Raw genomic sequence first — 14,020 nt, 5'->3', positions numbered from 1 at the left:
TGTCGGTAAACGGGTGATTTGTGCACTTTATTGGAACAGACTATAATAAATTTTGATCACCATGTGTTAATTTCATTGCTCTTACAATATATCAGGGACTGTTTCTGATGACAGTTTACCACTATTCCTCTCCAAAACAAAACATTTGTAGACATTTATAAGTAACTTTTGAGCAAAACTGTTAAGAACCATTTTGAATTTGTGATCTATTATACCGGTATTAAAGGTGCTATCTCAAAGTTGCATAATGACAGCTATTGCAAATCATGGTGGGTTTTGTTTTTTTATATATAACATTTTGCTTTAACATTTAAAAACTACACCTTTAACTATATGACCATAAATGATTATAGGAAATAATTTTATCTACTAGTAGAACATACATTTTTATTGGAGAATCTTTATCACAAACAGATGCTCACATATAACAATGATATAGCACCTTTAAGTTGTTGCAAGATTGTGTAAATTTCCAATGTACTAATATTGAATTTATATTCACTAAATAATTATGCTGGTCATAATTAATAATTTATGCTGCAATTGAAAATAATCAGTTAACTTGCAGTTTTATATTAAAAGTTTGTTTAAGGGTAAATGAAATTAACACATATCATCAAAATGTGTTATAGTCTGTTCCAATAAAGGTCACAAATCTGTTTACTGACAACTTAATTTTAATTTCAAGAGTAAACACCACCTTGTACATCAATGAACTTGACACATATCATCAAAATGTGTTATAGTCTGTTCCAATAAAGGTCACACATCTCCTGTTTACTGACAACTTCATTTTAATTTCCAGAGTAAACACCACCTTGTACATCAATGTACTTGACACATATCATCAAAATGTGTTATAGTCTGTTCCAATAAAGGTCACAAATCTTCGGTTTACTGACAACTTCATTTTAATTTCCAGAGTAAACACCACCTTGTACATCAATGTACTTGACACATATCATCAAAATGTGTTATAGTCTGTTCCAATAAAGGTCACAAATCTCCGGTTTACTGACAACTTCATTTTAATTTCCAGAGTAAACACCACCTTGTACATCAATGTACTTGACACATATCATCAAAATGTGTTATAGTCTGTTCCAATAAAGGTCACAAATCTCCGGTTTACTGACAACTTCATTTTAATTTCAAGAGTAAACACCACCTTGTACATCAATGTACTTGACACATATCATCAAAATGTGTTATAGTCTGTTCCAATAAAGGTCACAAATCTCCGGTTTACTGACAACTTCATTTTAATTTCCAGAGTAAACACCACCTTGTACATCAATGTACTTGACACATATCATCAAAATGTGTTATAGTCTGTTCCAATAAAGGTCACAAATCTCCGGTTTACTGACAACTTCATTTTAATTTCAAGAGTAAACACCACCTTGTACATCAATGTACTTGACACAATACTCATATCAAAAAATGTGTTATAGTCTGTTCCAATAAAGGTCACAAATCTCCGGTTTACTGACAACTTCATTTTAATTTCAAGAGTAAACACCACCTTGTACATCAATGTACTTACACATATCATCAAAATGTGTTATAGTCTGTTCCAATAAAGGTCACAAATCTCCGGTTTACTGACAACTTCATTTTAATTTCAAGAGTAAACACCACCTTGTACATCAATGTGAGTCAAAACAAATAAATGCTAAATTAGGTAGAGTATCATTAAATAGGTATTTACAAAATATTTACTTGTCAGTTTAATAGGAAAGAAATAATTGATGAAAATAATTTTTATTCTATTTCCGACACTACTTTAGTACTATATTTGTGTTGCTGAACTTCTCGAGTTAGAGGATCTGCTTGTAGATCGCTCCAGCTCGGGGGTGAAATTGTGTTTTAGCCTATTTTATTAAGGTACCTCGACACATTTTATGACATATTTTTGAATTAGTATACAGAGGTGTAATATAACTCTTTTCTCCAGAATCATCAAAGATATAATAAATGTTATAGTATCACTGGATAGCTACATGTAAGGGCTTTCTAATGAGTATACATTCTTAACTCAGTATTTTTCAAGCACAGATATTTATAAAAAAAAAAAAAAAATTAAAAACCGAAAACAAACATTTAAAACAAATTTCTTCAAAAAGTCACATTTCAAGTTATTGTGGGTTGTTAGTACATATATATTTATATTTTTGGGTTAGGCTAATGTATCCATACATATTATGTGTTTGGAGATCTATATCGCTATGCAACGTGTTCAACTAGACAAAACATATCCCCCCCCCCCCCCCCCCCATAGCACAATAAGCTACCATATTTGACATGTTTGTGAAATTTGTGCATTTTGGTGGGTGATTTATTATATCATAAAATTTGCATCCATTTTATAATGTTCATCATCATCAGAACATACATTCATATCCATGAACCGCAGAGTGGGTGGGTGAGAGGCCCACTTTGTTCCTGATAGTGCTCAGAATGCTGAAAATTCCGTATTTGAACATCCGAGATAAAAAGTTATCTTGGTAGATAATGCCCTCGAACCCCCATTAATAGGTCCAGGCCCTTTGTCCCATTAACTTTCCCTCCCCTGTGCCATCAGACTGACCGTGCCCCCCGCTACTTTCAAATAGCTCTGACAGTTCCCCTTCAAATGCAGTCCACGGGCCTTAATATCACCCAGGGATTCTAGCCCAATATGTTAAAATAGAGAAGAGAGATAACATCTTTCAGGAATGGTGTTTTTATTGATGAGACAATCCTGACTTTACTGCTATATACAGGTATTGTAGCATGCTTTCCACAGATATAGTCTTTATAACTACTGAAATGTTATATTAAACTCAAGTTCATGTTTACAATATCAGTGACTATATATACAATATGTTGTTGAACATTCTAATGTTGATAGTAACCACAACTCCATTTTACATCCCAATAATTTTGTATACAGGGCTTGAAACTCGCCCAAAAATATGGTGGCCCCAAAAAATAATAATGGATTTTGGCAAATTATGGTAAGCGAATCATGACCCACCAGCAAGATTTTAATGTGGAATAAATATATGCAATACAAATATTAATAGTGGCTCATATGTTATAGCTCTAAAGAAGATCAACCAAATAATATTATTTGGGCGACTTACGCTATTATTTTCTAATATTTAAGTCACACAAACCGGACACTGGTTGCAACAGGCCATTTCGAGCCCTGATATACATGTACAAAACAACAAAAAACAAAAACAAAACAAAATACATCACAACATAGGTAGGAAATAAAGTGAAGTTTGGTCTACCACAAGCAATATGACTGAACAGAAACACATTACTTGTATGGATATGGATATTCTAAAAGGAAAAGGTATATAATGTGTCATTTTTGTCAATAAAGAGGTTACATTAATGGGATATGACTTTATGATCTTTTATTGCATCAGTCTGTTTCTTTATTATACGCCCGTCTATGATGGGTTGTATTATGGCATGGTGTTGTCCGTCCACCCATCCGTACGTCGATATGTTAACTTTGTCTTGTCCAGACAATATCTTGCATACAGGGCCATCAAACATCACTTGTAGGAACAACTTGGGATTGTGGTGTGTTGCGTACAATTACTAGGTCACTGTGACCTACTTTTCACGGTCTACTGCACATAACATTAAATTCTCGTCCAGCTAATTTCTTGGTTCAATATTGTTAACATTACATACATAAATTGTTTCTCTGTCAATATAAATGTGTCACCAGAGTACCCATGCTAAACAAAATTTCCCTTTCTAATAAAGAACAACTTCATTAATCAGACGGCACCTTCTCCAATGGATACAGTATTATGAGTAGTTGGTCAAAAAGAAACTGTTTATCCATCCCATTGCAAACATTTCACATAATTAGAATTAACATATATACATGTATATATAATACGAAAAACAAGGGTATCGGTGAGGTACATGATATATCCGTCAGGAGTTTGATGAAAACCATAGAGATTAATGAACATGTTATGGGTGTAATTCAGTTCTAATTATGTGAAATGTTTGCAATGGGATGGATTAACAGATATATATATATACTCTTCAAAAGAAGAAACGCAAAACCACATTGTTGTAACATTTGGAGAATTGATTTAATTATTGAATGGTGAGTCCGATAATTACCAAATGTTGCAGGATTGTTCACAATTCACTCTAGTCCATTGTGAGTAAGTGATAGGACACACCACCAAGGTCAAGGTCATCTGGAGTCAATACCGGGTGTGGCCTCCGCGTGTGTTGACAACTGCCTGGCACCGCCTGCCCATTGAAGCAACCAGAGTACGGATGACGTCCCGGGGGATGGTGGCCCACTCGACCTGCAAGGCTGCTGCCAGCTCGTGCAGGGTCTGGGGCTGTGGTTGTCGCTGTCGGAGGCGTCGGTCCAACTCGTCCCATAGATGCTCAATTGGGTTCAAATCCGGTGATATCGATGGCCAAGGAAGGACATTAATGTTGTTGTTCTGTAGGAAAGCCGTTGTGAGACGTGCTGTGTGAGGCCTGGCGTTGTCATGTTGGAACACTGCGTTGGCGTTGGCCATAACTGGAACGATGTGTGGCCGGAGGATCTGGTCAATGTAGCCCTGTGCATTCAGGTTGCCCTGCACGTGGACCAGGTCAGTTCTGCCAGTGTGTGAGATGGCTGCCCACACCATGACACTACCCCCGCCGAATCTGTCCACTTCCTGCACGCAGTTTGCCGCATAACGTTCACCACGACGCCTATACATGCGACATCTTCCATCATGACGTCGGAGCAGAAAAAATCGGGACTCGTCACTGAACCACACCTGTCTCCATCGCAGTTGAGGCCATTGTCGATGAATCTGGCACCACTGCAGTCGGAGTCGACGGTGTTGTGGTGTTAAGATGACACCTCGAACTGGACGTCTGGCACGAATTCCTACCTCACGTAGGCGGTTCCGTACGGTCTGGTCGGATATCCTGCGCAAACCTGGTATTGCTGCGGCTGTGGAGGTGGCAGTAGTCAATCGTTCCCGAAGGTGGCGTACCCGGATGTAGCGGTCCTGCCCGGGGGTAGTGACCCGTGGTCGACCGGATCTAGGGAGGTCACGTGTTGATCCATGTTGCTGGTAACGGTCCCACAGTCTGGAGATGGTGCTTGGGGACACATGGAATGCCCTGGCAACGGCCGTTCTGGATTCGCCTGCGTCTAGTCGGCCGATGGCATTGTTTCTCTGCGGTTCACTGAGACGTGGCATGTCCTGGATTGTCAACTGTCGGCCAGATACAGAGGCCAGGCAAGCGAACACCCTGCACTTTTATACTGTCGGTGTTCATGTTGCACGTTTAGTGGTGACATGGTTTGCACGTGGCTGCGTTTTTGCGAATGTTCACATTTTGGAACTTTATTGTACAGTAGCTGCGTTTTATCGAATGTAACCGTGGGAATGTGTTTGGGACATGCAATGACCTTATATTCACAAAGCATGAACCGGTAGGAAACATAAAATCGGAGTTATAACCCATTTGTACCCTTTTGCGTTTCTTTTTTTGAAGAGTATATATAAAGAGCACCTCTTCAGTGGCTGCCAACAGTCAAGTCCATGAAAGCGAGCACTGGGCGCCACCAGAAGCTTGTTTTGTCATTTTAAGCATGTAAAAGCAACAAAACACAATGTGATAGAATGCTTTGCTTTCAAAAATAGTTTAGTACTAGTGTGTCACATTGCAAGTGTCTGACTTAAAAATATGTACCTGTTGACGTGGTGTCACATTGCAAGTATCTGACTTAAAAACATGTACCTGTTGACGTGGTGTCACATTGCAAGTGTCTGACTTAAAAACATGTACCTGTTGACGTGGTGTCACATAAGATGTCTACAAAAAATGCGAATGCATATCTTGTGAACTTGTATTTTAGGCAGCAACGGTGTCTAAAATACGGCATGTTAAATTGAGACTGATTTAGCAGTATTTTCACAGCAATTACAACAGCGAAAAACATTGGTTTTGTGGGGGGGGGGGGGGGGGTCGTGATTTAGCTCAGTAGGTTGAGTGTTCGCTTGAGGTGTTTGTGTCGCAGGATCGAACCACCTCGGTGGATCTATTCAGCTGACTGTGGTTTATTTTCGTTCCAACCAGTGCACCACAACTGGACAAAGGCCGTGGTATGTGCTTTCCTGTCTGTCGGAAAGTGCATATAAAAGATACTTTTCTGCATTGGGAAAAAATGTAGCGTGTTTCCTGTCATGAGTCCGAATTACCAAATGCTTGACATCCAACAGCCAATGATTAATTAATCAGTATGCTCTAGTGATGTCGTTAAACAAAACAAACTTCTTCTTTCTTTGTCATGTCGGTGCAAAGTAGATTCGATTTTTAGCCTCCTTTTTTCTTTTCTTTTTTTAATTTTTCCTTCCTAGTTGGTTTTTGTTTTACAATTTTTATTTAAATATAAATAATTATTTTAATATATAATAAATTTGTACAGGCCGTGGAGCACGTATGTATATTAGAAAGTATCATTTGATAGAGATGGGGCTGTTGATAACTTGTTATTCACAACGTTCAGTAATGTGTATATATCTTCTGATCTGAGTTGCCTTCTGGTAATCCTCATTGGAACTTTATTCACTGATTAGGGGGTGGGATGTGGCTCAGTGATACAGTGCTCGCCTGATGCGTGATCGATCTACGATCGATTCCCATCGGTGGGCCCATTGGGCTAGTTCTCGTTCCAGCCAGTGCTCCACAACTCAGCCTGAACTGGTGTAATAAAGACTGGTATGCACTATTCTGTCTTTGGGATGATGCATATAAAAGATCCCTTGCTGCTCATCGAAAAGAGTAGCCCATGAAGTGGCAACAGTTTGTTTTCTCTCAATCTGTGTGGTTCTTAACCCTATGTCTGACGCCATGTAACCGTAAATAAAATGTGTTGAGTGCGTTATTAAATAAAACATTTCTTTGCTTCCTTGGTTATTGACCAATTATCTCCATTATGACAGTTTTTCATTTGGCAAGGTGGGGTGATAACATCTATTTCTCATCGGCTCCTTTGATGCCTGGAAGTTGTTTTATTCCACCTGAAAACTTTGGTCACCAGCTTAGTCAGTACTACAGTAGCCTTTCTAACCTTCGATGAACCAAAATGAGCATTTGATTGGGCATAAGTGGCAAACATTGACTATTAATGCTGTTGTAACTGCTGTGAAAGTACTACCAAATCAGTCTCATCTCCACATACATGGACATCGTTTGTTTTGTTTAACGACACCACTAGATCACACATTTATTATTAAAATCATCAGCTATGGGATGTCAAACAGTCATTTTTTACATATAATCTAAGAGAGGAAACCCGCTATATTTTTCCATTAGTAGCAAGGGATCTTTTATATGCACTATACCAAAGACAAGATAGCAAATACCACTGCCTTTGATATATCAGCCGTGCACTGGCTGGAAGAAGGAATAGCCACATGGATATAGATGCACTGTTTCCTAAAGTAGATGAGATATTCATTTGCATTTTATTTTTGTTCCTGTACATTTTTTTTTATACCAAAGATATATGCATTCACTTTCAGTGTTTTTGGAGCTGTACGGGATTCAAAAAAATTATATTGGAGATTCCCACCACTAGAGCACATTGATTTATTAATCATCGGCTATTGGATGTTATACTTCGTAATTTTGTTTACATACAGTCTTACAGAGAGAAACCCGCTATATTTTTCCATTAGTAGCAAGGGATATTTTATACCACAGCCGTTGATATACCAGTCATGGTGCACTGGCTGGAACAAGAAATAGTCCAGTGGGCCTACCAACGGGGATCGATCCCAGACAGACAGTGCATCAAGCGGGAGCTTTACAACTGGGCTACGTCCCACCCTTCCAGTAAAAGAGTACACTGCTATAAACTCGGTTCATGAATGACCTTATACAACGTCTCTATTGCAAAGGGGCCGTGATAATGCTCAGTCGGTTGAGCGCTTGTCTGAGGTGGTGTACCGGCCTCGGTGGCGTCGTGGTTAGGCTATCGGACAACAGGCTGGTAGGTACTGGGTTCGGATCCCAGTCGAGGCATGGTATTTTTAATCCAGATACCGACTCCAAACCCTGAGCGAGTGCTCCGCAAGGCTCAATGGGTAGGTGTAAACCACTTGCACCGACCAGTGATCCATAACTGGTTCAACTAAGGCCATGGTTTGTGCTATCCTGCCTGTGGGAAGCGCAAATAAAATATCCCTTGCTGCTAATCGGAAAGAGTAGCCCATGAAGTGGCGACAGCGGGTTTCCTCTCAAAATCTGTGTGGTCCGTAACCATATGTCTGACGCCATATAACCGTAAATAAATTGTGTTGAGTGCGTCGTTAAATAAAACATTCCTTTCTTTGTTTTGTCTGAGGTGCTTGCGTAGCAGGATCGAATCACCTCTGTAGATCCTTCAAGTGATTGTTTGGGGGTTTTGTCGTTCCAACCAGTGCACCACAACTGGTCAAAGACCGTGGAATGTACTATCCTGTCTGTGGGAAAGTGCATATAAAACATCTCTTGCTGCTAATGAACAAAATGTAGCGGGTTTCCTCTGATGACTGACTCAGAATGACCAAATGTTTGATATCCAATAGCTTTTGATTAATTATTCAATGTCGTTAAACAAAAGAAACATTGATTCATCATCCACAATGTACAAAAAGACTTAGTTGCCCTGAAAACTCGTCTCGGGTCAATCTTTATTTTCAAATGTTCTGGGGATTATAATCGAACCACCCAATTGCCCTTGAGAGCCCGTCTTATTTGTCTTCAGCAAACACAGACTTGCCACTTTGCTTAGACTGTGGTGACACACGCCCTCCCCTCCCTGCCTTTACAAAATACTGGTTCCGCCCCTGCTGTAATACGGAAACATTGCTATTGATAACCATAGACGTTTTGAAGCGTCCAATTCCCCACGGTCCCCTCTGTTCCTACGGACCTGTAAATACAATAAAATAGCAATATTCCTAAACGCCTCAATAATTAGTCAAAGAACAACTAGAATATTTTGTGTTGTTTTTCGTCAGATTTTATTCTTCCTTGTTTTTACATACTATATAAATACAGCAAAACCAGTTATCTAACTGGGGACAAAAACAAAAAACGTCCAACTTAAACGGCGTGTTGTTGCCTCAGGTCGGGTTGATTCCGGCATCCTGTTAACGGGTCAAACTAATACCATTGGCCATTTGCTGTTTTCTTGATGAACTTTTGCTGTTTCTGTTCGACTTCGGCCTCATCGCAATGTTTTACCGGCGATGTGCATCTTCTTTTTGCCTCTGCCTGTGATAAAATCGCCGTTACCCCTGTAGTATTTACATGCCTGAAAGGAAGGAAAGAAATGTTTTATTTAACGACGCAATCGACACATTTTATTTACGGTTAGTTGGCGTCTGACATATGGTTAAGAACCACGCAGATACAGAGAGAGGTAACCCGCTGTTGCCACTTCATGGGCTACACTTTTTCGATTGCAGCAAGGATTTTTTTTTATATGCACCATCCCACAGACAGAATAGTACATGCATCGGCCTTTGTTACACCAGTCGTGGAGCACTGGCTGGAACGACAAATAGCCCAATGTAGCCACCGACGGGAATCGATCCTAGATTGCGCATTAGGCGAGTGCTGTACCACTGAGCCACGTCCCGCCCTACACATGCCTGAAAAGTCGGTCATGGATCAAATGTTACACTCGGTGCAGAAACATTTCCAACGTACAGACAATGGAATATTTGAAGGAAAACAAACATATATTGATATAAATGTGTGAACCTGTGCAGTGGCTTATGATCATGAAATATACATTAAAAAAATACGCGACAGTATCTAGGGGGCATGCCCGCCTCGCCCCCCCCCCCCCCCCCCCCCCAAAAAAAAATAGGAAAAACATTTCATCTAGTTTATACACACGTACGGACATACGGTACGCGTTTTAATGTCCTCAAATTAGTGTGGTATCAGGACAAAAGGGGCGCCTTTTCTTATCTTTCTGGGCCCCGTTTTACGAAGCGATCTTAACGGTAAGATTAACTTATGTGTATTGGGTAGCTGTGCAGGTTTTTTTGTGTGTGTGTGGTTTTTTATTTTTTATTTTTTTATTGGGGGAGGGGATACTTACAGACATTCGAACTCCTCAGCAAAGCAGTTTCCGCAGATGTAAGTTCCATCCGACATGCAGACCGCTGAGTGCTTGTATGGCACACACCTGAAGTCATCCATGTTGCCTGTGCACCATGCATGAGTCATGGTGATTGCTGAAATGGGGAATTGTAAGGCCCTTCAACATTTACGTAACGCAAAACTATGTTTTCTTTCGGTCCGTAAACATAGTTAAAAATATTAAATAATATTACACATGTTACAATACATATGTATCATGTAATGTTATGAACAATTCAGTTCACTTTATTTCCTTAAGGCACATAGAAACATGTTAGGATCAAACTGTCAACTGTCACGACAAAGTTGGCCAACTTGACGGTTGCGTTGTAATTTCCTTAACTCCCGACTTATACGGGTGCGCTTAGATTAACAGCTATTGGGTTATACGACGAGAGCAGAGTTGTAAGAGCGCTCAGACTAGCAACTGGACAGTCGTAGGAGTGAGAGCAGACATTTGGCCAACTTTGTCATGTCAGTTGGTCGTCTTAGTCTAGCATAACGCTCAGCCTCTTGCCACGCAACTTACGCTCACATTTACCGTGGCTGACGTTAATTACATTAACAAAATCATTCAATTTAATTCACTTTATTTACGTATGCCTTACAGTACATAAGAATGCACCAATATACTATTTAAAATATTAATGAAAATTATATATACACAACTTAAACTGGTTTAACTCTGCTGGTTCAGCTAAAACATTTATGGTTACAAACAAAAGGAGAAAAGTTTGTTTTGTTTAACGACACCACTAGAATACATTGATTTATTAATCATCGGCTATTGTATGTCAAACATATGACCATTTTGACACAGTCATAGAGAGGAAACCCGCTAAATGTTTTCATTAGTAGCATGGGATCTTTTATATGCACCATCCCACAAACAGGATAGCACATACCACGGCCTCTGATATACCAGTCGTGGTGCACTTGTTGGAATGAGAAATAGCCCATTGTGGTCCCCGACAGGGCTCGATCTTAGACCAACTGCGCATCAGGCGTGCGCTTTTACCACTGGGCTACGTCCTGCCCCTTTTGGTTACAAATGACGAGCGTTTCCATTGGAACATGAAAATGATATACCGGTACAAGGCGGAAGTATAGTTATCCGCACTTGCGCAAGACTTCCTAACTACGGACTGCGAGTCAGTTAGGCCGTTGCAAAAGCACTGACACTGAAACAAGTTTTGTTCACACTTTCATTTTAAACTGTTTTAGTTATACTACTTTAATTTAACCACATACCGAAATGTTTGAGCTATATCAGTATAGTGAAACGATCGTGTTCTCACTTGCACTTTAAACTGGTTCAGTTACTTGTTTAATAAAGTTTTATAAAGGGTACAGTGTAAGTGTAGTATTGTGAAAAGATCGCGTCCACACTTAATTTTAAACTGGTTTAGTTACTAGTTTAATAGAGTGCAAGTGTGAACGCAGTTATATACAACTTAATAAACTTTTTTTTAATAATTTACAAATCAACACTATTTATTTATTTATTTATGTATTTATTTAATCCCAAACAAAAACTCACAAAAAAGAAAAGAAAAAAATATAAACAAAACATACTATAGGAGCTCTACTGTCTACTCCCACTGAAAGTGTGTTGGAATATGACCTACCAGTGCGTGACAGCTGGAAAGTGCACATAAAAGATCCCTTGCTGCATTAGAAAAATGTAGCGGGTTTCTTCTGATGACTACGCATCGGAATTAACAAATGTTTGACATCCAATAGCCGATGGTTAATTAATCAATGTGCTCTAGTGGTGTCGTTAAACAAAACAAACTTTAACTTTCTTTTAGACTGTAAATAAAATCTAAAGGAAAACCGAGAATGGCTTGTTACCAGAAAAAAATCTAATGTTTCGCGATCTTTTCTATATGCTTATGAGTATATATTAAAAACTATTCGAGAATGTAGCTTTAAGTTTAAGAACAACTTACCAAGTGCGACTGCGCAGAGAGCTAGAAGAGTCTTCATATCTGCAGTGTAAAATAACCTGGTTTTCTTTGCCTTGATGTTGCTTGTGTCTGAATTTCCCAGTACTGTCGTTAGCCAAAGCAAAACCCCCTTTTATACCGTTAGCGATGCCTTACAAGTAGTTTCTTACAATTAACCCTGCATTCACCGATCCCATATTAATTTATTGTTATTAACATTTCCTTGATGTTATGCATAATTGTGATTGTCCTATTAAGGCGACACGCTGCTTTGTTTCCTAATTAGCATTCGAGAGGAAATATGAAAATTAATCATTATCGCAACGAGTAAGTATGGATGATTAGACGTAATCACATTTACTGGAATGTTGTATACGCAGGAATGGAATATTTAACTCTACAGAAAAAGTAAAAGTCGTTACCTCTCTGCTGACGTGGATCCCCCTCTTTTAATTTCTGTCCCATTAAAGAGTTGGTGCATGTGCCCTTTTCCCGTTAGCCCCCCCCCCCCCCCCCCCACCACCACCACCACCACCACCACCGCAAATATACTATGGCTCTTGGATGGTTAAACCATAAGTCTACTTTCAGCACATGAAAATGGACACGATTAGTTAATCTACAAGCCTAATCAAATCAAATTCTTTATTCGTTCAGACTATATACATAAAGTCAAATGTACAATGTACAATTATACATTGTGAGCAAGTAAAACTGGGTTAATTTTTCCTCTGGGAGAACATTATGAAATTATTATATATTATATGTATATACATGTACATTCACAACATTTCACGCATTCTTTTTAAACTTTGTCTTATATATTCACAAAGTTTATTAATAAATCCTAAAACCTGCAACACACGTTTGGATAAGTTCATAGCAATGAGAAGCTAAAGTCTGTGGTGTTTAAACGGAAATACCATCTAAAACTAACTGGAGCTTGTCTCGATAACCATTACTTCTTAGACCAACATGCGTTTTCAGAATTATGAAAAATGCATTTTGGTGTATTGCAAAAACCTAAATGACCAGAACCTCTTCTGGTGTACGAAAGTGAATATTCTAAATAATAAAATTTAATTGATCCAAAAAACGGCGTTAATAGTAAATATATATATATATATATATATATATATATATATATATATATATATATATATATATATGTCGTAGTTTTAAAGGCGCAGACCCTAGTTTTAGCCCGTGAAAGTGGTTATTCTACACACCTGCAAAACATTTGGATAAGATTATAACAGAGAAAAGCTGAAGTTTGTGATGTTTAAACGTGAAAATAGCGTTTAAAACTAGACTAGAGTCTGTCTCGATAACCATTAGTTCTCAGACGAACGTGCGTTTTTAGAATTATGAAAAATGTGTTTGGGTTATTACAAAAACCTGGATGACCAGAACCACTTCAGGTGTACGAAAATTAATATTCTTAATAATAAAATATAAGTACTCCTAATTTAAATGATTGAAAACGGCTTTATTAGTGAAAAATATGTCGTAGTGTTTAACAACTAGGGTCTGTCCCTTTAAAAACTAGGGTCGGTAGGTTCTGGGTTCTATTTTCAGTACAGATGCCAACCTAGAACGAATTTTAAGGGTTCCCAGGGACCAAACAAATTCCCATTGCCGATAATATTAATATTTTCGGATACAAACTCATTCAAGAATGTTACCAGCACGCCAATAAAAACTGTGGCATCTCATTTTTAATGAGGCGGGATATAGCCCAGTGATAAAGCGATCGCCTGATGCGCGGTCGGTCTAGGATCGATCCCCACCAGTCAGCCCATTGGCTATTTCTCATTCCAGCCAGTGCATCATGACTGGTATATTAAAGGCCGTGTTGTGTGCTATTCTGTCTATGGGATGGT

The 14,020-nt window shown here is 38.8% G+C and overlaps 1 protein-coding gene across 1 annotated transcript; it reads right to left on the bottom strand.

Annotated features, from left to right (window-relative positions):
• Window positions 1-9,039: 9,039 nt before the first annotated feature.
• Window positions 9,040-12,297, bottom strand: LOC121369624. The gene is made up of 3 exons (XM_041494651.1): window positions 12,141-12,297; window positions 10,148-10,283; window positions 9,040-9,349 (listed from the first exon to the last, which is right to left on the bottom strand). Exons 1-3 carry the CDS (start codon window positions 12,175-12,177, stop codon window positions 9,199-9,201), a joined length of 324 nt encoding a protein of 107 aa, XP_041350585.1. The 5' UTR covers window positions 12,178-12,297; the 3' UTR covers window positions 9,040-9,198.
• Between the last annotated feature and the right edge of the window lie 1,723 nt (window positions 12,298-14,020).

Source organism: Gigantopelta aegis, chromosome 4, assembly GCF_016097555.1.
Source record: "Gigantopelta aegis isolate Gae_Host chromosome 4, Gae_host_genome, whole genome shotgun sequence".
NCBI classification, from domain to species: domain Eukaryota; kingdom Metazoa; phylum Mollusca; class Gastropoda; order Neomphalida; family Peltospiridae; genus Gigantopelta; species Gigantopelta aegis.
This window is presented reverse-complemented; position numbering and strand designations above follow the sequence as displayed.

Bases quoted from the DNA above. Each gene is read 5' to 3' on its own strand.
- LOC121369624 (XM_041494651.1), bottom strand. From the start codon at position 12,177: ATGAAGACTCTTCTAGCTCTCTGCGCAGTCGCACTTG. The intron at 10,284-12,140 runs GTAAGTTGTTCT...TCCCCATTTCAG, and splicing joins TCTCTGCGCAGTCGCACTTG to CAATCACCATGACTCATGCA. The intron at 9,350-10,147 runs GTAAGTATCCCC...CCTTCCTTTCAG, and splicing joins GCTGAGGAGTTCGAATGTCT to GCATGTAAATACTACAGGGG.